Below are 25043 nucleotides of genomic sequence, written 5' to 3'. Positions count from 1 at the left end.
AAGGAAAGCCACTTTCCAAGTCACAGGAAAATAATGCAGATTTTGAGAAACCAGCCTTACCCAGGGAATAAATGAATTTTAAATTCCTACACATCTGTACAACCTGCCTTAAGCACAACAGAGTCCTGCTTCCCAGGATAATTCAAATTGCAAAAAACATAAATTGAACACTGCCATCCTAAACAGCATTACACCCATCTAAGCCCAGTGATTTCAGAAGGGAGTACCTCTGCAAGTTATTCCCTACACTCAGCAGGCTGATGGGGAAGGTGTCCTTCTTTCCTCTGACTGTGCTACTCTTTACTGGCTATTAGGCATTATATGCATTCTAGAAATCATACCAGAGCCATAACTGGGGTAATCACTAGAGAGTCTCAGAAAGAAAGATCTTTTGTCAAAGCTGGGGAGAAAATTAAGTAACAGATCTGACTTCCAGCTGCTGCTGTTCTTGGTTAAATTTTACAGCTAAACTACTGATAAGAACAGAAAAAAAATAAACTCTCCCTGCTGAATCAACCCCACCAAATTCCATCAGTGGCCAGCCAGATGTCTCCAAGGCACTGGCTTCCCACATTGTTTGTCTTCAGCATCTGGTGCTCAGAGGTAGAGTGCCTCTGTACATGGAGATCTAATTTCACTGTCATGGCTAGCAACTGTTGAAAACATACCCTGCATTATTTTCTTTTTTAATATTATTTTAAAAGCTATTTTAAGTTAGCATCCATCACCACATTCTAGGAACAGGACTGCCACTATTAAATTATGGACTGCACACAGAATTATTATTAGTTTATTTATATTCCACCCATCCCCCCATGGGGGCTCAGAATGGAGTACATCAAATATACAATAATAAAACAATCAAAACAGCTAAAATCATAATAAAATAAGTTACAGCATTAAGCTCAGAATCTAATCAGCACTTTACATACCATATATTATGATGTTACATAACCCACTGGCCCCCGTCAGTAACAAACAGTCCGAATAATGATGAAATAGCAATGCTATATTAATAGCATAATTTTTCAGCACTGATGATGGTACAACATGATGGTACAGCAAGGGAGGCCATTCTTAAGTTATTTTATTTCATCCTAATTGTCCAGTGAGACAGCATGAGCTGAAGGGAAATGTCTCAAGATCACTCAGTCCGCTGAGTGCAAAGATTAATCTACCAAGTCTATTTAATTTGACAACTCTGAGTTCTAGCATTTGGGCAGGGAGAGGTTTCTCCATAACTTCCTTCCTTAATCGCTGTAAATCACAAAGTTTCAGCACATCATCCAGGGATATTTTGTTTTCCTTCCCCCAAGCTTTTAGGTTGTTTGTTTTACGCTCCCTACAGAATGTAGTTTTATCTGTGCTTTCCTGCCAGCATTTGTTTGTTTTAACATTGCTGTATTGCTGCAATGTTTTTAATTCTGCTTTTTAAGACTCGAATTCAATGAAATTTTACACAGCTTCAATTAGCAATTGCTTTACTTTTTTATCATAGCATCAGACACCATCTTCCACAATTTTGTTTGGAAAGTGCATTAATAAACAAAGTGGCCGACAGAGAGTGCCAGCCTTCCCCTCTCAGCGTGAAGCTCGATGACCTTGGGCTAGTGATTCTATAACCTACTTGTCATGAAAGTAAAACAGAAAAGGGAGAGAACCATCTAAACTGTCCTGAACTCCCTGGAAAAAAAGACAGGACAGAGCAGGACAGGTGATAAAACAGATCAAGGGCACCTCTTTCACACGTTGCTTTTAACCTCTAATTACACTTGTGGAAGGGGGAACAACCGAGCTAAGAATATTCCCTAGAAGTGTTCTGCGCAGGGTCATGGAGAAAATACACTCTGCACATACTCATGAGTTCTCTTGTGGCGAACTGGCTAACTGTGCCCTTTTCGCTGAGAAAGGCTCCGGGGGTCAGCTCAGCTTGCTACCCTCCCTTACCGACCCAAGGACACGCACCCCAACCCCAGCGCCCGCTCACCGGTAAAGGTTTGTCTTTTCCACAGCCACACCTCCTCCTCCCGGGCTGCCTCAGGTGCCACTTTCACTTCCGGTGGACCCCCTCGCCACAATAGACTTCCGGTCCCTAGTACGCCTGCGCAGATTGAGGAGTTGAGACGGGTGACGAGCGAGCCGGCCGGGTTTAAAGGGGCCGCATTCCCTTGTCATTGTTTGCTACTCCAAAAGGTGGTGTTTTTTTAAATAATAGGAATTCATTCCTCGTCATCATCTCATTTACTAACCTGAAAAATACGCATAAAATAATCTCAGATTTATGTGAGGAGTTTCAGCAGACGAAAATGCACTCTACACATGCTCGAAGCCTCTCCCAGAACACACGTACTCCTTTTTACTTGTTTGTTAGATCAAAGCTCTAACCTAAGCTCTGCTCACGACCTGAGGTAGGTCCCCGGTGGAAGCTGGGTTTTCAGGTAGCCGGCTCGAGGTTGACTCAACCTTCCATCCTTCCGAGGTCGGTAAAATGAGTACCCAGCTTGCTGAGGGGAAAGTGTAGATGACTGGGGAAGGCAATGGCAAACCACCCCGTAAAAAGGCTGCCGTGAAAACGACGTGAAAGCAACGTCACCCCAGAGTCGGAAACGACTGGTGCTTGCACAGAGGACCTTTCCTTTTCCTAGATCAAAGCAATTGCAATTGCATTCCAAGGGATTTGTTGTAAAAGTAAATGGCCGTTTACTCAGGAACTGCCTTCAGGGCTAGCAAGCTGGAATTGAGGAATGGGCTTAAATTCAACCTTCCATTCGCGCCGTGATCCCGATACAAATTTGGACACCTATTAATATCTTTGAAATATCTGTTCTAGCTGGTCATCTTAACGCTGAAAGGTTGCACAAAAGCTCGTTTTAATTCTCAACGTTATTTTATGATGTATTGAGATGTATCCGTGCCGTCTTGCTTTTTAGGATATTTTTGGAATTGCCTGTTTATAAATATGTAAATTGGGTCAGATCTTTGTTTTTAAAATGTCCAATGAGAAATAAGGTACAAAGACTGTGATTGGCTCGGTTGTGGCTGGTCAGGGTTTTCCTTGTCCTCACCAACCTTGCCTGCATCTCCCCGAAAAACAAGCGATCAGGTAGCAGCATTTTCGTTTCCCACAGAATATCTAGGTGACTGTCCCCCTTCCCTCCTCCCATGTAGGCTGCCATCTTTAACTACTAAACTACAGGTGGAAAATAAACTAGAGAAGCTTTTCCCTGCCTGGGGAGTTCGTAAATATTTTGATGTTTTTTACATTTTTGCTGAATTGCATTTCTGCTGATGGACACGATTTACAATCCAAAGAAGACCATATAATTGGAAAGAAAACTATCAGTTGTTGAATTTCTGCATGAGTCTTAAGATTGCCAACTCCAGGTTGGGAAGTTTCTGAAGTTTTGGGGTTTCCCTTCCTACCATAACAGGTGGAACCTGGGAGGGGACTCAGCGGGGTGTAATGCCAGAGACTCCACCCTCCAAAGCAGCCATTTGCTCCAGGGAACCAATCTCTGCCATCTGGGAATCAGTTGTAATTCCAGGAGACTGGTGGGCAACCCTACTTTGAAAGGTTTAAGACCCCTTTCTGGGGGGAAATAATGGTAGTCCAGAACAGGGGGAAACTTCAGCAGTTAGACTATTGTGTACAGTTGCCCATTTTTAAATGCTCCAATTATTATTATAATTATTATTATTGTGTTTTTGTTTTTTAAACAGGATGACCAGTGACTTAGCAGAGAAACCATACCACAGCAAACAGGATCAGGGAAGAAAAGTAAAGAAGTAGAATTCTCAGGGTTTAGACTAGGAAATCATTGCTGCATTCAACAGAGACACCCCACATTGACCCATACTTGCAAATGAATACTCCGTTGATCATGGTACAGAAGTTGCAGATCGCTTTTTAAAGACAAGCTGTTCCTCCTCCTCTGTCAGGCTTCCGTCGCCTTCATTTTACAGCTTTCCAAGCGTCCGGATGATATTTCACCCCTTAAATGCCTTACTGGGCAGCTGGATAGGAGCACCCGCACAGAGCAGGAAATGAGGAGGGTGGCTGAATTCTCCGGCTGCAGCTCCTTCCCATTGGTGTCTGCAGTGGATTTTGGCATCGAGCTGCTTATGATATAATTAGGGACTTCCAAAGTCGTCGTTTTTGAACAGAAATATCCCACAGCCTCTGCTGTGCCTAAAGACAGAGGAACTTGCAGATAGCTGTGCTTGTTGGAGTATTCTATCTAGGCTTGGCCTGAGACAGGCAGTGTCATGCGAAGCAGAGTTGTACCTCTTACCTCACAAACCCTACAGGGTCACTGCAAGTCAACTGCAACTTGACAGCACTTTCCACTACCAGCAGGTTCACTGAAGTCTTAGAAAGTGTAACTTTGCTTAGAATTGCACTGTCAGTGGCACCCAGGAAAGGAGCCTCTTCAGTACCTTGTTCAGCTTTTGCCTGTCTCATTTTTTGATGTCACTGGCCGCCCATTTCACAGTTTTGTTGCATGGTTTGCATTTATTATATCCCAGGTGAAAAATGAAGCGGTGTTAATGTTGCTACTTAATAGTTTTCGTGAGGTTCTGCTATTTTGATGGTGCTGATGATACTACTGGTGTTCAATTCACATGCCATGTGTTGAACAGGCATGATGTACATTTTCTCACAACAATAAAAGATATGGCTACCCAGGTTAGCACTGCCCATTTTACAAGTACAAATGGACTCTTTGCTCTGTTTGCTTCAGCTGCTGAGTGGATAATTTGGTAGCTAGTCCCTTGGCAGGCTCCCCCAGGCACTCTCCATAGTCACTGTCCAGAGGCAGCACCTCAGAAGCCATAGAGTGTTGGAGCAGGAAGGGACCTTGGCGATCATGCAGTCTTAACTCTCTGATAAGCAGCAATACGCAGCTACAGTATCCTTGCCAGATTGCCATGCAGCCTCTGGTCGAACACAGAGGGTCTCCAAAAGGTATATATGTAATAGTATTCTTGCAGCAGAATAAGCTACCTGAAGAAGCAACAATGACACATCCATTGTTCTATAAACATTATCTGTAAATCCCTTTAACCGGATTGGAATCTTACTAGGATGTGCTGCAGCCACTGGCAATGCAAAGTATCCCTCAATTCCCTACTTGTGTTCATTGAACTCTGGGTAGGGCTGTGTTCAAGCTGTGGAAACTCAGGGTGATTCTGCATTAGCCTTTGCTCCGGCTCCGACACTGTGTTTCCCCCGGGACAGATGTTGGTTTCCTCACATTTTGACCAGGGGCGGCAGTTTGACCCGCCTCCGAAGCGGTGCTGCTCCGGATTAAGGAGATTGGCAAAATATCAGATCTTTTTTTTGCTGTGGTTCCGAGGCTCAGAATATTATGTGCGGAACTCAAGCCAGTGCGCTGTCAAACTTCTTGCATCAGTAGAACACACCCACATAACTCCACGCCCATGATTCCGCCAGTTATTTCGTCATACTTCCGCAATTTTACTCCCTTTGAAAATTATGCAATATTTTCTTGAAATGGATTACATTTTTTTAAAAAACAACTCGTTTTGCGTTACAACGCGAAAACAATATAACTATGTAACACTATTTTCTTTTTCTGAATGCATCACTTACTTGCACCCGCCCCCTTCTTTACTATATTCCACGTGAATTTGATAATGTGCCATTGCATTGTGATTACGTTCTTCTCCCCTTCGAAAAAAATAAATCCTGACTGCTATATTTTTTTCCAAATAAGATCGTTGCAATGCAACTAAATAAAAAGCGATGTTGCACGAACTATTTTAAACATGCGTGATTGCCACCTTTATCGATCCCCCCCCCCATTGCCTCAAACGGGAGCAAAAATTCGATTATGTTTACAGCTTTATATTTTTGATAGGTTGGGGAAACTTTCTCCCTTAACCCCTCTACATATTTCTTCTCCCCACCCTTTCACACATCTGTTTGTAATTTGTTATAGGTTTTAACGGAAAACTGTGTGCTTAACATTCAGCGTGTGTGGATAAAAGCGGTGGATCGCCGACTCAGATTTCATGGTGCTTAACCTGCCAATGGCAGGGCGAAAGGAAAACACGTGACTTTGCCAGTATCATGCCTCTGGCATTACGTTGTAACGCAAAGATGCATGCATGTAAAAAAAAAAAAGGGAAATGTATGAGGGAGGGGGAACTCCGGGAGCAGCGGTAATGCGGAATCAGAAAACATGGAACAGATTGGGAATTGAATCTGGGGGAAATCCTCTAATACGGAATTGGGAAATCTGGCCCGTATGGAACAACCCCGGAGCAAAAGGAGGGCAAACGCCAAATGCGGAATCAGCCTCAGAAAAGCTGTGTAATTGGCAAAGGTTGCAGGATTTAGTCTGTTAAGGAAAATAGCTTGTTTTAATTTGAAGGAAGTTTCTAGCCCATAGGAAAGGAATTCCCTCGGGCCTGTGGGAAAGGCCTGAGGGAATCTCTGAAGCCAGAAATATTGCTGGATAAAATCCCCAGTGGTCAAACAATGGTGCTTTAATTATTCTATAGCTCTTGCTCCTCCCCAGGACTACAGAAGCAGACCAAATGATGCAAAATAAGAAACATGTAAGCGAGAGCTCTTATAGTTCTGCAGGTCCTGCAAAATGGCCCTCTTCTGCCTGGCATTTACATGAATGGTAACATCTGCAGCAATGGGACTGGCCCATAAGAACACCACCAATGGCCTACTTCACTGTGCTATGGCGATCCTGAGACCTCTTGAGTATAGCTAGTCACCAGAATTTAAATCGCTGCCTGAAATTATGATAGTAGCATATGCGATTGTTTTAAATTGTTTTTTTAATTGTTGTTTATTGTATTGGTCACACTAATGTGTTTGTGTCGACCTTTGGTTTGTGAGCCGCCCTGAGCCTGCCTTTGGTGGGGAGGGCAAGATAGAAGTTAAATAAAGAAATAAACATTGGGCCCTTTTGCTAATTTTGATAACATGAGCAGATAACAGTGTTCCACTCTTTTTTTTTTTGGCAGAATTTTTATTTTATTTTATTTTGTAGAATGGCACATATGTATTCTAAGAGTATGCTGACCAACTCTTTGAAAGTTCAGAAATAAATATTCTCTGGAAGAAATAAAGCATGGGATTAAATTCAAATTAAACATTTTTAGCAAAAAAAACATCTTAAACTTCTTGATGAGTGGTATTAGGGATAGAAATTGTGTCATGTAATTGGTGATATCACAAGTACTGTCCAGTAGATTCCCGTGATACACATGCTGCAGTCAGGTGCCACTGCCAGACAGCACTCCAAATTAGACCAGTCCATCCATTGGAGAAAACTGGAGAAAAAAAAACATTTCCCCAATGATAATATACTGCAATTTGACTGCTGTGAAAATGCCACAGCCTCTAAACAGAATTACTCCTGCAAAACACATAGCTGTGAATTTGTTGTGCTATAAAATGCCAATTTGAATATCTTCCAGCTGCTAAGAAAGTGAAGCCCTGAGAAATAAGAGGCAGGAGTATTACAGGCCAGGAAGAAGAAATTTCCTGATGATGTCATATCCTGCCTTAAAGCTCTCAAACATGATGGAGCCTCTTCTTCTTCCTTCATGGTAGCATAAGTATTTCTACTGGTGCAGAAAACTGGTTCACAGCTCAGTGGCAGAGCACCTGCTTTGGATGCAGATCTCAAACTGAATGCCTGGTATCTCTGCTCCAAAAGATCTTGGAAAGCAGAGTTAAAGAGACCTTTGCCCAAGACCCTAAAGAGCCGCTGATGTTCAGCACAGAAAACACCGAATTAATCAAATCAACAGAAGTCCAGTGGCACCTTCAAGACTAGCAATGTTTATTTTAGCAGATGCTTTTGTGAGTCAGAGCTGACTTTCCTCAGATGAACAGGAGGCATAAATCAATTTGTGTAGAACCATGTAAATGCATTTGAGGAAAGTCAGCTCTGACTCACTAACCTTTGCTAGACTATTAGTCTTGAAGATGCTGCTGGACTTTTGTTTTTCTTTTCTGGAACAGAATAATACAGCTTCCCCTCTGGAAGTAAGCTGACATTATCTCAGAAATAATTCAGCTTCATATATCAAACAGGACATCAAGAATGTGCCATGTTCAAGAAGTAGATTCAATATGATCAACATAAAAAGCTGCAAAATAAACTCCTTACATAAAGAACACATACTGACACATTCAAAAGAGGCTCAGCTTATAGAATGCATGGAATGCCTGTCTGAATCTGATCCTAGGATAATGGTATAGATGTTATAGGTTTTTGTCTGGGGAGAGGGGGAATTTAAAGGGTTAAGATTTTGTGAATATTTTACTGCACTTGTTGTATATCGTTGTTTTTAGTTTAATTTTAACAAAAGAATGAAAAAATGTGCCATGTTCATGCATATCACTGACATTGTACACTGACTAGCTCATACAAAGAGCAGGTGAGATAAGGTAAGCTCTTCCTGGACTAGAAGAAACATTCAATTGTGTTTCTCCTTTCTACAATCTGCAGTGGTACAGTCCATGATCTGTTTCACCACATCATCTATGCAAAATAAGGTTCAGGAACAAGCTAATACAATGCTTAGAGTGGAGGGTATGGTGATACTAATGTTGCCAATATCGAATAAGATACATTTTCTGCTAGATAGCACTTGCTGCATTGGTTGCTACTGCCCCTTCAAAATGCAGTGCATATCTGGAACCAGAACAAGTCAAAGACTGCTACATGGTAGACAGTGGGGCTGGATGCTCTTTAAAAAGGGTTCTGGCAGATATGCCTTTAAGAACATAAGAGAAGCCATGTTGGATCAGGCCAATGGCCCATCCAGTCCAACACTCTGTGTCACACAGTGGCAAAAAAATTTATATATGCACACACACTGTGGCTAATAGCCACTGATGGACCTGTGCTCCATATTTTTATCTAAACCCTTCTTGAAGGTGGCTATACTTGTGGCCGCCACCACCTCCTGTGGCAGTGAATTCCACATGTTAATCACCCTTTGGGTGAAGAAGTACTTCCTTTTATCCATTTTAACCTGTCTGCTCAGCAATTTCACTGAATGCCCACGAGTTCTTGTATTGTGAGAAAGGGAGAAAAGTACTTCTTTCTCTACTTTCTCCATCCCATGCATTATCTTGTAAACCTCTATCATGTCACCCCGCAGTCGACGTTTCTCCAAGCTAGAGTCCCAAGCGTTTCAACCTTTCTTCAAAGGGAAAGTGCTCCAGCCCTTTAATCATTCTAGTAGCCCTTCTCTGGACTTTCTCCAATGCTATAATATCCTTTTTGAGGTGCGGCGACCAGAACTGCACACAGTACTCCAAATGAGTACTGTTGTCCCCTCTTGGCCAAGAATTATTAGACAGTGCTTGTCACATCATACAGTGACATGGCATGGCTTCCTGTGAGCAGTGCCACATGGCCCCCCATCCTTTTATTTTACAAAATGAGCAAATTTACTCAGCATATGAACTTGAAGGGAAACATCTGCCTGGGAGTTGGGGAGAGACAGGAGTCCATCTTAGAAGACAACAACCCTTTTTCACTGTTAATTCCCCAACATCTGGTATGCTGCCTTTCTCCCTGGAGGTTCCATTTAACTTTTGTGGCTATTAAAGATGCAGGGATCTCTTGTTCATGAACCCATCTAACACATTTTTTAAAACACTCAGCAGCAGCCAGGAAATCTTGTAGAAATTAATTCCATTCGATTGTGGACCTAAAGTATGCTTTAGAGACAGGCAGGCTGGCCAGTAGAATTGAGATTACACTGGTGGTGGTGGTGGTGGAGGTGGAAATGGCCGTGAAGTCACTCTCTGAAAATTCCATGGGGTTTTCCAGGTAAGAGACGTTCAGAGGTGGTTTGCCATTGCTTGCCTCTGGGTAGTGCCCTTAGACTTTCTTGGTGGTCTCCTATCCAAATACTAACCAGAGCCCACCCTGCTTAGCTTCTGAAATCTGATGAGATCAGGCTAGCCTGGGTCAGGGCATTTCACACCACTGCTTAATTGCCCCATTAATACCGATAAACACAGTTGCTGCCAGCTGCAGAGGGGACAACAGGAAGGGGGATTTGCTTGTGGCTTTGCCTAAGACTGATAGGTGACAATTTGAAGGCTGTTTGGAAGAAAGCGTCTGCAGGCTTTTGCTTAAATGCTCATCAACCCTTCTCTGCAGAGCCACCTCTTATATTTAGCTGCCCCACTCTAAAGTTACATATCAGGATTACACATACATTGCTGTTTTGCAGAACCCAGCTGTCCTGAAGACCTGAAGGATGCTAATCTGATCCAGGAGCTGAGGGCAGCGATTTCAGGCCCCATCTGTTTCTGCCTGTAATGCATGCTAGGAGGCGAGAGCTTAGCTGCTGGGCACAGAGAGCGGCTATGGAGAGAAGCAGAGCAGAAGACCGTTATAAGGCAGTTGAAGCTAAGGGCAGAAATACAGTCCTGTGTCCTGCTAAGATGGGAGTTTTTTCACTCTATCCCAGTAATATTGGAATTCAAGAGGCACCCAAGGAAATAAATTCAGGATGGACCAAAGCAAATACTTCTTTGCCCAGTGCATAACTAACTTGTGGAACTCACTGCCACAGCATGTGTTGATGGACATTATCTTAGAGGAATTTGGGAGGGGGATGGGTCTATTAGTGGCTATTAGCTACAGTAGCTAAATGGTCAGAAATAGTATACTTCTAAATATCAATTACTGAGGGGGGGACCACAAGTAGAGACTGTGGCCTTTATTCTTCGGTAAAGTCTCTCTAGTGTTGCCCCCCCAGCAAATAGCATTCAGAGATATACTCACTCCCTGTGAGCATGAAGACTCTACTAATCAGTAATTGAGATTTGAATCCTAATTCTTTAGATATCTTAGCCCAAATCATAGGGATAGGCAACTGGTCACTCACAAGACAAATCAATCTGCCATCAAGTTCTTGCATAGTCCCAAAAATGGTCTCAGGAACTCTTGACCTCTTACGCACGCCATCCCCTTTCAATGATTCCAAGAAGGAACAGAGAGCTCTTTAGTTGCTGCCGCCTCCCCAGTGTGAATCATCGCAGAGACTCAATCAGTGTTCTTTACACACCTCAGCAATTCAATGCTATGAGCCAGCCAAGGCACAGGCCATTGGAAGAGACAGAGAGGGGGCTCTGCTCAAGCCTCTGTTGCTTTTGGTGCTAGGAAGGATGGTTAAAGAGCCCTTTGCCCATGAAGACCAACCCGCTTGACGGGGCCTTGCTCAGTTGAAAGCATGTTCAGATTTAGTAGCAAAACAGAGCCGTTTGACCCTTGGCAGAAGTCTTTAGAATACATGGCATTTGTGTGGCTTCTGCTTCGCTTTACCATGCCGGCAGACCCACAATATAGATTACATTTGTTCACGTTTCACAGATGAAAGAGCCGAGGCAAAGAAAAGTAAGTGGTTGTTTTCAAGTAGCCTGGGAGCTGCTCTGATTACAAACCTGTAAATCTTGAGATGACACCAGCACTTCTTCCATTAATTTGTGATGTGGATCAGAAAGATCACTCTAGTTCAGGATTCGATTTTCAGCAGCAGATCCTTTGATGCTTTCATGAGGCTCTCAGGCAGGTCAGGCAAATATCAGCCCTCTTCTGTTAATTGCCCCAAACACCTCCTGCTAAAAGATACCTTGCCTCTAAGTTAGCGGCTATCAGTGCGTCTTGTGGCAGGGAATTCCGTAAGCTATGTGTATTCAGTCTCCCTGTTCTAAAGACAGTCACACTCTCCACCCTTCCAACTCACCGCAGCAGGAGGTAATAGTATTGTTAATTCTTAGCATTTATGCAGTGCTATGGAATGATCAAAGCATTATCTTTTGTAATCTTTATAATACCCTGTGAGGACAGCCAAATTACTTTCCCTATATGGCAGACAGGAGGCTGAGAGTGCCTTGTCTGGGTCCATCTACATGGTGGAAGTGTGATTTAGACTCAGGACTTCCTGATTTGTAACTCAGTCACTTAACCACTAGGCAACACTGACTCTCTGGTTGGCTAGTAGAGAAGACTCCCATATTTGCTTAAACCAAATAAAACAGTGGGAAAGTGGAAATGCAGTGGTAAGCCAGTTTCTCTGCATGGTCACCAGCAAATTCAATAACTCGGCACTTTCTCATTTAAAGCTGCTTTTCCGTTTATTTGCAAGTGAATATCCAACAGTGTTAAGTGGCTTGTGTGCAGGGCTGCCAGCTTTTAAACTGGTCCCTCTAGCTGTCTTTTTAATAGCAGTTTGTTCCACAGCAATTGGCAGGTGATGCTGTTTAGCTCCATGCTATGAAAAGCTTTAACTGCAGATTTCTGAATATTAAACTTCTGTTAAACGGGCTTTCCTTCCCTGGCCAGCTGGCAAATTTAGTGGACTGTTTTACATGGTGGGATACAATTGTGCGTGTCTGATGTCTAGGCTACTCCTGTGTAGGGAAGTGGAGCACAGATGGCCTGATGCCACAAAGACCCAAAGAATGCATGCTCCTGTTTCCTTGGGTCAACTGGTATTTTCTGGTCCTTGCTCCTGAAAAACAGTTTCTAATTTATTCTGTTTTCTTCAGAGTTTGCTACTTCACTAGAAATTAAAAGTGCCATCCTAAGCAGAATCGGTTTCTAAGGTACTATGAGATTAGAATCTTGGGCTGCGATCACACACACTAAATAATGCAAACTGGCAAAATCCAGTTGGAAAGCGCATTGAAAGTGCGTTATTTCACTTGTGTGATTGCAGCCCTAGCTCTTCTACTCTCTAGTCTAAAACACCCTGTCAAGTTTACTGAAGTCAGTGTGGTTTAGGGTGTTAACTGCTTAGGACAGTAATGTAAATCTGAGTGGGCACATGTAAGCCAGTACAAGTGAATGAATGTAAGGACTCCACTGCCTCTCCTCATACCCCCTGCAGCTGCAAAGGTCTATTCTGAATTGCTGGTAGCAGACTGTGGGATGTTTTCCATGTGTGCGGGGGGGGGGGGGGAGCAAGAAGCCTTCGGATAGGAATTGGGGTCTTAAAGGCAGGACCATGTTTTCATTTGTGTGATACTGGAGGGTATGACAGATGGAATCCCAGCCTCATAGAAACAGAGAAGATGGGGGACCAGGTGGCATGAAGTATGCATGGGGGGGAAGACTTGTTCCGGTATGGAGGGAAGGGGGGACTTGTTCTGGGTTACACATTACACCAAATGAAGTGGAAGAATAGTGGTCAGTATCCCTTCAGCCTGCAGGGTGGGGATTGCATTTGTGTGCTTTTTCCTGTAAATGATCTTGAACTTCAGGAAGTAAGATTTCGCACTGATCTCTCACTCATGTGCTAACTTACTAATAGTAGGGGGTTGGTTTAAAAATGGGGAAACTCTTTCCCCAGCTACCAGTCCTGGTGGTCATGACAGAGAGTTGATGGATCCGAGGGCAACAGAAAGGCAAGCAGGCTAGGAATGAATCCTACAGAAATGGTGAAATGTTGACGTGGAAGAGGAGGCAAAACAGTCGCTCCCCCTTCTGGCTGCTGAAACCCTTTTTGAAGTGATAGACCACACCTTCTTCAGCATCTCCCCCAGAGGGAAAGCACTTCATCCACAGAAACCCCATAAACATTTCAGTTATTTGAACAATGAAAATATACAAACCAAATACAAGTTTATTATGTTTTTTTTTCTTTACAAGCAGGACTCTATTTGTTTAAATCAATGATCAAACATGGATGACTGCCGTTATTATATTTCCTCCCTTTATGAGAGTGTCTTTTCTTTTCTCCTGACCAGTTTCTCCAAAAAGATGAAGGGGGGTGCAGCTATTCATTGTCTCCCACTTGTAAAACCATGGGGCAGATTTCCTCAAGACTTCTTCCCCTCCATAATTTTACTAATTCCAATCAGGATCCAATGTGTGATTTTTGTATTTCCTCCACAGCACCCAAAAGCCAAGCCTGATTGAATTCTACCCCAATTGTCAGCCATTCCTACATATGTCACCTTTCCACAAACCGCTGTAAACATGCCATTCATGGGTTGTTGGTGCACAGAACTTAATGGGCCACCCAAATTATTTTCTATGATGGGGGGAAAACTTAACAGCTGACTGCTGCAGCCATATGTGCTCAGAAAGACATAGGAGTAGCCAATTGGTTATTTTTCCTCTGGTCAGCTGGCTACCACCACTGCTACCCAAACTCATTCCTGACTCTCAGGGGAAGCAGCTGTCGATTCAGAAACATGCAGTCTTAGAATGGGACAAACACAAACCTTCACAAAAGCATGGTCCAACCGACTGATGCATTAGAAGGATTGTAAAAGAGATCTGCAAAAACATTTCAGCAAAACAAGAGTGTGCCTGTGTGAGAACAACCACCTTGCGTTTGGGCTGGAGAGAAGTTGGCACAGGATGGAAAAAGAATTGAATGCTGGAACAGCAATGGGAAAAAAGAGCATACAGATCAGAGGCAGGCCTCTCCATTAAAAAAAAGGACATGATGCAAATCCTTTGAGAATGAGCCAAAAATTCAGAAGGGGCAACGTGCAGAGAGGTTGGTGCGGATGTCTGTAGCGCAATGCAAACAGGGAATTACTCTCATTTTGCATTCCATGGTGTTAATAGAGCTAGAGAGCCGTGACAGTCCAATGTCAGTACTGGGGAAGTCGAGGAGAGATCGTCCAGAGCATTGAGTTCTATTCTTCCAAATATCACTAGTCCAGAAAGTTCAACCGGTGAAACCCTCCAGCCTGGGAGACGTTCCACATGGGAAGAGGCATACATACTGCAATAGGTTGCATTATGGACACAGGATACATCTCTGACATAGTTTAAAAGGGGAGAGGGGCTGTTGCTCTAGAATAGCATTATTTAAGAAATACTGTTTACTTATCTCGTCATAACAGCACTGTTACCAGGATCAATCTCTTCACTAGTGAGGTGCCTCCAGGTTAATTGATCAGTCTGGGCTGGAGGATCCCTCATTTTTCTCTTCTTCATTGGTGATTTTCTTTGCTTTTCCCAGAGGGTTTGAAGACGGCAACCTTTCATATCCACTCTCAGTCTTCAGATGGCATACTGCATTAGCGTAAAAATAGGAGTTTTGTGTTTGTTTCAAAGAGAGGTGAAGGGAAAGGGAGATGGACCAGGGTGGGGGGAAGAGAGAGAGAGAGAGAGTTTGATTTCAGGTTTAAATTATTCATCTAGAAGGTCTAATGGATGTTTTATTTAATGGTCCTTGTGCCTATTAAACAAACAACCATTGCATTAGTGGTTCCATGCTCTTTTTCAATCAGGGACATTAAGCCTGCATTGGCTGCTGTCATCTTGCTGCCTATCAGGGCTGAATTGTCCATCAGGGAGATCAAGGGGTACTGAAGAACTGATAAGATTCTTGATTGTCAGGAAACAACCTGATGTTTGCTAATGGGTTTTGCAATTTTATTTTATTTTTTTGGCCACTATCTTCTCTTTTCCTTCTTTACCTGATACATAAAGCCCAGGGAGCTCTTCCTTCCTTAATCGTGGAAGAAACAATTTCACGTACTCTGGACCATTAGCAGAGGTGCTTGTCTTTTGACCTTGTGGCACCGGAATATGGATCGGTGCCCAGGTGGATGTCCAACCTGCACAGCCATTCAGGATGCAGAAGGGAAAAAAATACCCCACCATGTTCTAAAAAGCTTTATCTGCAGATTTCTACATAACAAGGCGCAAGAGTAGGCCGGGCCCTTTTTTCCCCTGGCCATCTGGTCTATCTATCTGGTCTGTCAAAAGAGCCTTGCCTCTGTCCAGAATCCAATCCTACAAAGTATTAAATAATAACCTGTGCTTGATACGATGATACCCTTTCACTTCTCCTCCATTCAGTACCCCACTCTTGGTAGTAGCGGAAAAGTGTCAAGTCGCAGCCAACTTATGGCGACCCTGCAGGGTTTTCAAGGCAAGAGACGTTCAGAGGTAGTTGGCCATTGCCTGCCTCCAAGTCACAACTCTGGTATTCCTTGGAAGTCTCCCATATGAATACTAAGTAGGGCTGACCCTGCTTAGCTTCCGAGGTCTGATAAGATCAGGCTAGCCTGAGCCATCCAGGTCAGGGCACCTTACTCTTACCTTCCACTGCTGTAGTCTAGCTGTAGATTTAGAACAAAACATGAGACCTGAGAAGTCTGGGTAAAAAAATAAGTAATTTTCCACAGATGGAATGATGGGCATAACTTGCCCACAGTACATAAGAACATAAGAGAAGCCATGTTGGATCAGGCCAATGGCCCATCCAGTCCAACACTCTGTGTCACACAGTGGCAAAAAAATTTATATATATATATACACACACACACACACACCCTGTGGCTAATAGCCACTGATAGACCTCTGCTCCATATTTTTATCTAAACCCCTCTTGAAGGTGGCCATGCTTGTGGCCGCCACCACCTCCTGTGGCAGTGAATTCCACATGTTAATCACCCTTTGGGTGAAGAAGTACTTCCTTTTATCCATTTTAACCTGTCTGCTCAGCAATTTCATCGAATGCCCACGAGTTCTTGTATTGTGAGAAAGGGAGAAAAGTATCTCTTTCTCTACTTTCTCCATCCCATGCATTATCTTGTAAACCTCTATCATGTCACCCCGCATGACGTTTCCTTGTTATCAAACTCTGGTTCTGTTTGGGTGTTCTGAAAAGCCAGGCTCTAAAGCTATGGCGGTGTTTGTGAAATAAGCTTAACAGAGAATGTGAAGCTCTCCCATCACTTCCACTAGCATGACCTCATTTCACTGGCTGTGGAACAGAATATGTTTTAAGACTCATGAGAAGTTGATCTGCTTCACTAACTTGGAAGCGCTGAAAGGGAGGAGGCGTTGGGGAAGCAGTGCTGTTGTTGTGCCAGTGATACCGCTGCAACCTCACACTGCCTTGCGAATAGCACAGCAGCCTTGGCTTTAGGTTCTGGACCTGGTTGTTGATGGGAGATCCTGGGGAAACAGGCTGCAGTGAGAACACTCTTATTTCAAGGACTTTTAGTCACACCTGCCAGCTTGAAGGCAGGGACAGACACTGAAGTCAGTTCTGACTGGGGTGGTACAGTTAACTCTAAGGTTTTTGTTGGGGAAAACCTAATTTGAGGTGTGAATTGTTTTGAATGTGGTATGAATTGTTTTGAATGGAAGGAATTTCAGCTGGGGTGAATTGTGATGTTACTGCCATAGGAGTAGGAACACTTTACAAGTGATGTTACTGTTGTAGGGATAGAAACACTTGTAAAGGAAGGTTTTACAAGTCGACACTTATTTGCTTGGCCTAGAATGGAGGCCCAGTATTCTCATGTGAATTGACTGTGCAGCTTGGAAAATGGCCCAGAATTCTTTGCAAAATGCTGGGGTTCTGTGGCTGACAACTCCTCAAGTTCAAAATTTGGACACCTTTATGATACCTACCAAGTCCCCTCTCAAGCACTACAAAATATCTATTGTCCGGAATCACCACTGGGAGTTTATTGGATAGCATTTGATAGTTGACATGTGAAGACATTCCTTACCACCGCCTTTGCTGAATAGCGTGTGACATACAGTGACACTCTGAATACAACAGCTTTAGCCAGATAACATGCCATGGGAACAGAATAATTAATTCCTCTCATATTTTGAACCTCCAGAAACCAAGACCAGTTGAGAAACCTGGTGGACTGACTGTGATTTATTTATTCATTATGAGATAGATCATGCCAGATTTTTCACTCACTTTCACCCAATTCTTCTCCTTTCTACATGGCTTTTGGCTAAGCAGATCCCAAGATCCCTGGCATAAGGGGACCTCCCCGCCTCCATATTAACCAGTGGAAAAGCTGGTTGAGTTCTACCTAAGGTTTATATTTTCACTGAGCCTTACAAACCAGAAAGAGAAGCATGCAAAAGAAACTGAGTGGAGGGGCAAGGCAGTGGAAGGCATTCGCATCTACCTACCTATCACACTTACATTTTTTATCCCACCCTTTCTCCTAGCAGCACAGGGTATGCAGACGCGGTTCTCTCCTCTGTTTTATCCTACATTAGAATATGATTTGTTCATTTATGTACTTCATGGATTCCCTGCCTCTCTCCCCAGTGGGGGACCCAAGGCAGCTTACGCCAGTCTCTTCCCCTGCATTTTAGGATCAAAACCATCTTGTGAGGAAGATTATGCTGAGAGTGTGCAACTGGCTAAAGGGCATACAGTGAGTTACCATGGCAGGGATTCGAACCTGAGTTTCCCAGTCTAACCATTACACCATGCTGGCTCTGGATGAGAGGCCACAACTGGCCCAAGGTCACCTGGTGAGCTTCACATCCCAGGGGAGCCAACTATGTCAAAATGAAGGAAGAAGGGAGAAGATGCGGCCTGTCACTGGCCCTTGGACCACTGGCTGGTGGCCAGGCCAGACCATCCTTCTCACCTGCTTTTGCAGCCCTGCTTCGCTGGGAGCAGAGTGCAGTTCTTTCTAGCTGGCAAGAGAGGAGCAATTTAACCCTTCTCATTCTAGTGCTGAATAGTAATTAATAGGATATCTCAGGTCAACTAAGAATGCAGGAAATTTTTACTTCCCTGGATGGGAGTTTAGGCCAGACAGCAATGCTCCCTCTAAGCTCTGAGCAAAAATTCTACTCTGTGAACTACTGACATTGAAGTTGTGAGCTTCTTTGTAAATTAGTTTGCTCTGGGGCCGAGCTAAGACAAAAACGTGTGAGCCAGAGGCTAAAAAAAAAGTGAGTTAGCTTGCAGTCACTCAGCTTAGAGCTCAGAGGGGACACTGGGCCAGAGGCCAGTATTTGCCTGGAAGGGAAGGTGAGGAGAAAGTGGTAGGGACAGGACAGAGGAAGCAATCTGAATTGGGCCAGAGAATCATGGCTTAGCTTCTCCAGCTGGCTTACAACCATTAGTGTAATGGCAAGTTTTATTTTTTTGAGAGCAATGTGTTACTTCAAGCCTACTATATCATCTGTCTGGCTTTCTGCTTGCATTCAACTTCCCGAATCTGTCAAAAAGCGGATATCACACACACACAAATACAAAAATTAATACTAATATTTGTCATATACGGGTGACAGAGGGAGATTTCTGTCAATTTTCCTTTTTAAACATTTACAGCCCATCTTTTTCAAACAGTTCACAGTGTCTAACAAAGTTAAAAACCCATGAGCTGTAGATCCCAGGATTTAAGCAAGAGCAATTGCATGGAACTTTCTGATGGCTGTATGGGTGGTATGATACTGCCTATTACTTTTGCTGTCCATCCATGGTATTTATGCTGTTGCAGATTGACAGGCCCAAAAATGCTTACCGTAGTGAAATGGACTATACAGTACATCGCTATGATCACAATGCCAATGATAATGGATGCGATGGCAACCCAGAATGCGTTGTGGCCCAGCCTCTTTGACCCTTCTAAATCTCCATCATTGTAACTGTTCACAGCCTGAAAAATGAAAAGGTTTTAAAAATTACAATGACTATTAAAAACAAGCAAACAATGCCGATCCTTGGTTTTCAGTACTGGAGGAGGACATGATGACTTTATTTCATAACTGACTTGAAAACGACTTCTGGGTATTATTATAAGTATGATTCAATATAATTGGTTTGATAGAAGAAAGTCAGTCAGGATATATTATATATTAAGGTATAAAGTTAAAAATCTGAGCCCATCAGGGGAAGGCAGGATATAAATGTGATAAAATAAAATGATAAAATAAATTAGTCAAGGCCCAATGCCTTACATCTTAAGCTACAAGGCTTGCTGCTAATAGTTAACCCAAACCAACAGTGCTCCCTGGGATGCTCTGACCCTCCTTGTCGGAGATCATAGGGCTTCTGGCACATGACTCCAGCAGCCAATCACAAAGCCTTGTGCCCTTTAAACCCTGGGATTGTAGAATGTGTCCTCAGTCTGGAGACCCAGTCAGCAAGTGAAGCCTTGGCCAAGACTGACTTTCATGTGTCTGTTCCTTTGCTAAAGCCAGCCTGACTTGACCTCAACTATGACTCCTGCTTGCCTTGGGTTATGGGTCTTGCCCCTGGGTCTTTAAACAGCTCACTTGGAATCACGACTCTTGGCTTCACCCTTTCTTTTGCCTCTGGCTCTGTGCCTTGAAGTGCACTCATGTTCCTATCAACTTTAGCTATGTAGCTATGATGCAGGTCTTCCTGCTATTTCAAGTGATCTCCAGGCTACAGAGATCAGTTCACTTAGAGAAAATGGCCTCTTCGGAAGGTGGATTCTATGGCACTATATCCCATTGAAGTCCCTCCCCCCCCCCCCAAAAAAAACCCCTCTGACCTCCTCAAGCTCTGCCCCCAGAATCTCCATGTAGTTTCAAACCTGGAGCTGACAACTTAACCAGGAAAACTGATTTTCTGGAAAAGGACCCAAGAAATGTGCTTAGCAAGTTTATTTAGTAGACATTTTGATGTTTTAAGCCTTAAAGGAGCAACTGGCAGCCTCAGTAGGAATACAAGAAATACAGGTTCCAAAGGACAACACACACTGGTCACTAACACTCTTGAAATGAAAGTTATGACATTAGAGAGCCAGGGCAGCAGGAATGGACTGAGCCTTGAGTTCAAACCCCTGTCATCAGCTGCAAATCTCACTTGAATGGCCACTCAGCCTAACATACTTCACAGCATTGCTGTGAAGACTATGGCCATTTCCATAGGGTTATCTTACGCAGGTTCAATGCTGTTGGGAAGTGGTTTTTTTTCTTGCTTCTCAGAGTATCACAGTACATTCATGTACCTCTCAAAGTTTCCTCAGCTTTTCTGTGATCTCTCTCAAATCCACTTTGCTTCACAGTTTTCAGAAAGTTCACAGTGCCTAGATGGCTGTTGTGTGGGTTGGAAAATTCAGATTCTTCCACCCACAAGGCAGCCATTTTTCCTGCCACTGTCTCTGGAGGTGGCATGGGCCTGCCAGCCAACACCTCCTTGGATAAGGAAGGCCCCAGCCCTCAGATGCTACGGGATGATCCACCAGACAAAGTGAAGACTTCATCAGGTGCAGATGAGTAATCTCAGCTTGTAGTCAGTGTGCCATGCTCTGCAGCCCAGGATGGGAACACAAGAGAAGCCATGTTGGGTCAGGCCAATGGTCCATCCAGTCCAACGCTCTGTGTCACAAAAAAACCAGGAAGCCAAAGCAGAGGCCCTGCAGCTGCCAGCCTACTCCCCGGGTCTCCAAAGCCTTTGGAATGCTGGAGAAGGTGGGCCTGGAGGGAGGTGCAGGAGCAGCGCCATAGTGCCCAGCAACATCTGCCAGCAAGTTGGAATGATTGCAGGATCAGGGGTAAAAGCCCTTTAGGCTGCTTAGCCACTGAGGACTTGCACCCTTTCTTGGATGACTCAGCAGGCTGAGGAGCTATACCTGGCCTTGAATGACTCCTCATAAAAGCAGCCAGAAAAGGGAGAGCTAGCATAGAAGCAACTTGTTAATCACTTTATGTGCTTTGGTCTTCTGGAGTGGGACCTGGTTTGTGCTCAGTGTTCCCTCTAAGCTGAGTTAGTGTGAGCTACCTCACAATTTTTTAGCCTCCAGCTCACACATTTTTGTCTTAGCTCAGGAAAAATGGGCAAACTAATTGATGCACTAGCTCACAATGCCAGTAGCTCACAAAGTACAATATTTGCTCACAAGACTTCACAGCTTAGAGGAAGTATTGCTTGTGCTGTTTGGATCTACCCTTGTTTTGACCCTGTACTGTTTTTGGACTATGCTCTTGCCCCAGGTGCCTGCCTGAACCATTATAGCAGGAGCCATTTCTTCTCCTCCTGCTGCTACCAGGGGGCTTTCATTTTTTAAAAAATAAATCCATACTGGAATATGAGCAATTTTTTAACAACTATTTTACAAAACCATTTGTACTCCAGATAAAATAATGATAGTGAGGAGGAAGCATTATCATGATTACAAAACTGAAGTTATCAACTGCACCTAAAAAATTGGTTTCAGCTCTTGGGTTGTTGGAGAGCAGCTAAACAGCCACCACAGATGTGGGGGGAGGGTTGGCCCAGAGGCATCTAGCCATACCCTACCCTAAAATATCTTGCAGCCTGGCACAACAATTTAATCTTCTGCTGATAAACTCTTCTTCCAGTAGCCCTGTGCCCCAGGAGCTTTCAGATTCTTTTGAGACGAAATGGAGGGCCCAAAAGGAAATTTAACTATGGGAGTTTGTTATCGCCCACCAAATCAAAAGATAGGGGACGATTGTAATATGATGGCAGGATTAAAGATAGCGGCTAAGCATAAAAACTGTGTCGTAATAGGTGATTTTAACTACCCGCAGATTGGTTGGGTCAATATGTGTTCAGGTCGAGAGAAAGAGATTGAGTTTCTAGATGCTCTCAATGACTGTGCTATGGAGCAGATGGTGACAGAACCTACCAGGGGTGGGGCAATCCTAGATTTGGTCCTAAGTAATGCCCAAGACTTGATGAGAGATGTAAAAGTGATCGCGCCGCTTGGGAGCAGTGACTATAACATTATTGATTTCACCATTTGTATAAATAGGGAGTTGCCCCAAAAGACCAGCACAACCACGTTTAACTTTAAAAAGTGTAAATTCTCTGAGATGAGGAGGCATGTGAAGAGGAAACAGTCAAAACCCTTGAGGAAGCTTGGAGGCTATTTAAAACTACAATCCTAGAAGCTCAGATAAAATATATACCACAAGTTAGGAAAGGCACAAACAGGTATAAGAAAAAGCCTGCATGGTTAACAAACAAAGTAATGGAAGCTGTAAAAGGTAAGAAGAACTCCTTTAAGTGGTGGAAAGTTAGTCCAAGTGAGATTAATAAAAGGGAACAGAGGCTGTGGCAAATCAAATGCAAGACTGTGATCAGGCAGGCAAAAAGGGACTATGAGGAGCATATTGCAAAAAAACATAAAAGACCAACAATAAAAATTTCTTCAAATATATTAGAATCAGGAAACCAGTCATAGAGGCAGTGGGGCCCATGGATGACCATGGGGTAAAAGGATTACTGAAGGAGGATAGGGAAATGGCTGAGAAGCTGAATGCATTTTTTGCCTCCGTCTTCACTGTGGAAGATGAGAAGTGTTTGCCTGCTCCAGAACCACTTATTCTGGAAGAGGTGTTGAAAGACCTGAGTCAGATTGAGGTGACAAGAGAGGAGGTCCTACAACTGATTGACGAATTAAAAACTAATAAGTCACCAGGTCCGGATGGCATACATCCAAGAGTTCTGAAAGAACTCAAAGTTGAACTTGTGGATCTTCTGACAAAAATATGTAATCTTTCATTGAAATCTGCCTCCGTTCCTGAGAACTGGAAGGTAGCAAATGTCACCTCCATCTTTTAAAAGGGTTCCAGAGGGGACCTGGGAAATTACAGGCCAGTCAGTCCGACTTCAATACCAGGAAAGTTGGTAGAAACCATTATCAAGGACAGAATGAGTAGGCACATTGATGAACATAAGTTATTGAGGAAGACTTAGCATGGGTTCTGTAAGGGAAGATCTTGCCTAATTAACCTGTTACATTTTTTTGAGGGGGTGAACAAACATGTGGACAAAGGAGACCCAATAGATGTTGTTTACCTTGACTTCCAGAAAGCTTTTGATAAAGTTCCTCATCAAAGGCTCCTTAGTATGCTCGAGAGTCATGGAGTAAAAAGACAGGTCCTCTTGTGGATCAAAAACTGGCTAATTAATAGGAAGTAGAGTGAGTATGAATGGGCAGTCTTCGCTGTGGAGGACGGTAAGCAGTGGGGTGCCGCAGGGCTCAGTACTGGGTACCATGCTCTTTAACCTGTTCATAAATGATTTGGAGTTGGGAGTAAGCAGTGAAGTGGCCAAGTTTGCGGATGACACTAAATTGTTCAGGGTGGTGAGAACCAGAGAGGATTGTGAGGCACTCCAAAGGGATCTGTTGAGGCTGGGTGAGTGGGCATCAACGTGGCAGATGAGGTTCATTGTGGTCAAGTGCAAAGTAATGCACATTGGGGCCAAAAATCCCAGCTACAAATACAAGTTGATGGGGTGTGAACTGGCAGAGACTGACCAAGAGAGAGATCTTGGGGTTGTGGTAGATAACTCACTGAAAATGTCAAGACAGTGTGCGATTGCAATAAAAAAGGCCAACACCATGCTGGGAATTATTAGGAAGGAAATTGAAAACAAATCAGCCAGTATCATAATGCCCCTGTATAAATCGATGGTGCGGTCTCATTTGGAATACTGTGTACAATTCTGGTCACCGCACCTCAAAAAGGATATTATAGCATTAGAAAAAGTCCAGCAAAGGACAACTAGAATGATGAAAGGGTTGGAACACTTTCCCTATGAAGAAAGGTTAAAACGCTTGGGGCTCTTTAGCTTGGAGAAACGTCGACTGCAGGGTGACATGATAGAGGTTTACAAGATTATGCGTGGGATGGAGAAAGTAGAGAAAGAAATACTTTTCTCCCTTTCTCACAATACAAGAACTTGTGGGCATTCGATGAAATTGCTGAGTAGTCGGGTTAAAACGGATAAAAGGAAGTACTTCTTCACCCAAAGGGTGATTAACATGTGGAATTCACTGCCACAGGAGGTGGCTGCGGCTACAAGCATAGGCAGCTTCAAGAGGGGGTTAGATAAAAATATGGAGCAGAGGTCCATCAGTGGCTATTAGACACAGTGTATGTGTCACAGTTTGTCACACAGTGGCCAAAAAATTTATATAATATAATTATATAATTTTTTGGGCCACTGTGTGACACAGAGTGTTGTACTGGATGGGCCATTGGCCTGATCCAACATGGCTTCTCTTATGTTCTTAAAAAGCTGGTTAACCAGCTGTCTGTAGAAAAAACATGCTGATCAACATTTTTATCCAGAAAAGTCATTGGACCCATTCCACATGGTGCATGTTGGATATAGTGTTCCTCATCAAAATGCAAGACACCTCTGGCAGCAGTGTGTACTAATGTTCTGGGTGTGGGAAAATTCAAAACCTTTTAGTATTGCCCATCAATATGTATGGGAGTTGCTGGAGTTGTTTTATTATATAAACCACATACTCTATATCTGGA

General features: G+C 43.5%; 2 protein-coding genes across 2 annotated transcripts in view; both read right to left on the bottom strand.

The window, feature by feature from the left end:
• Positions 1–25043, bottom strand: part of PRKAB1 (protein kinase AMP-activated non-catalytic subunit beta 1) — a 46285-nt gene that overhangs the window by 7351 nt on the left and 13891 nt on the right. The window lies entirely within an intron of this gene.
• Positions 13628–25043, bottom strand: part of TMEM233 (transmembrane protein 233) — a 30027-nt gene continuing 18611 nt past the window's right edge. The window contains exons 2-3 of the mRNA XM_060249951.1: positions 19295–19429; positions 13628–15056 (exon numbers count right to left, since the gene is read on the bottom strand). Of these exons, the coding sequence (XP_060105934.1) occupies positions 15045–15056; positions 19295–19429 (147 nt within the window). The 3' untranslated portion in view covers positions 13628–15044. The remainder of the gene's footprint in view (positions 15057–19294; positions 19430–25043) is intronic.

The sequence above is a fragment of the Heteronotia binoei genome, chromosome 11 (genome assembly GCF_032191835.1).
Source record: "Heteronotia binoei isolate CCM8104 ecotype False Entrance Well chromosome 11, APGP_CSIRO_Hbin_v1, whole genome shotgun sequence".
Lineage (NCBI taxonomy): Eukaryota > Metazoa > Chordata > Lepidosauria > Squamata > Gekkonidae > Heteronotia > Heteronotia binoei.
The sequence above is the reverse complement of the archived record's forward strand: the minus strand, read 5'-3'. Positions and strand labels throughout refer to the sequence as shown.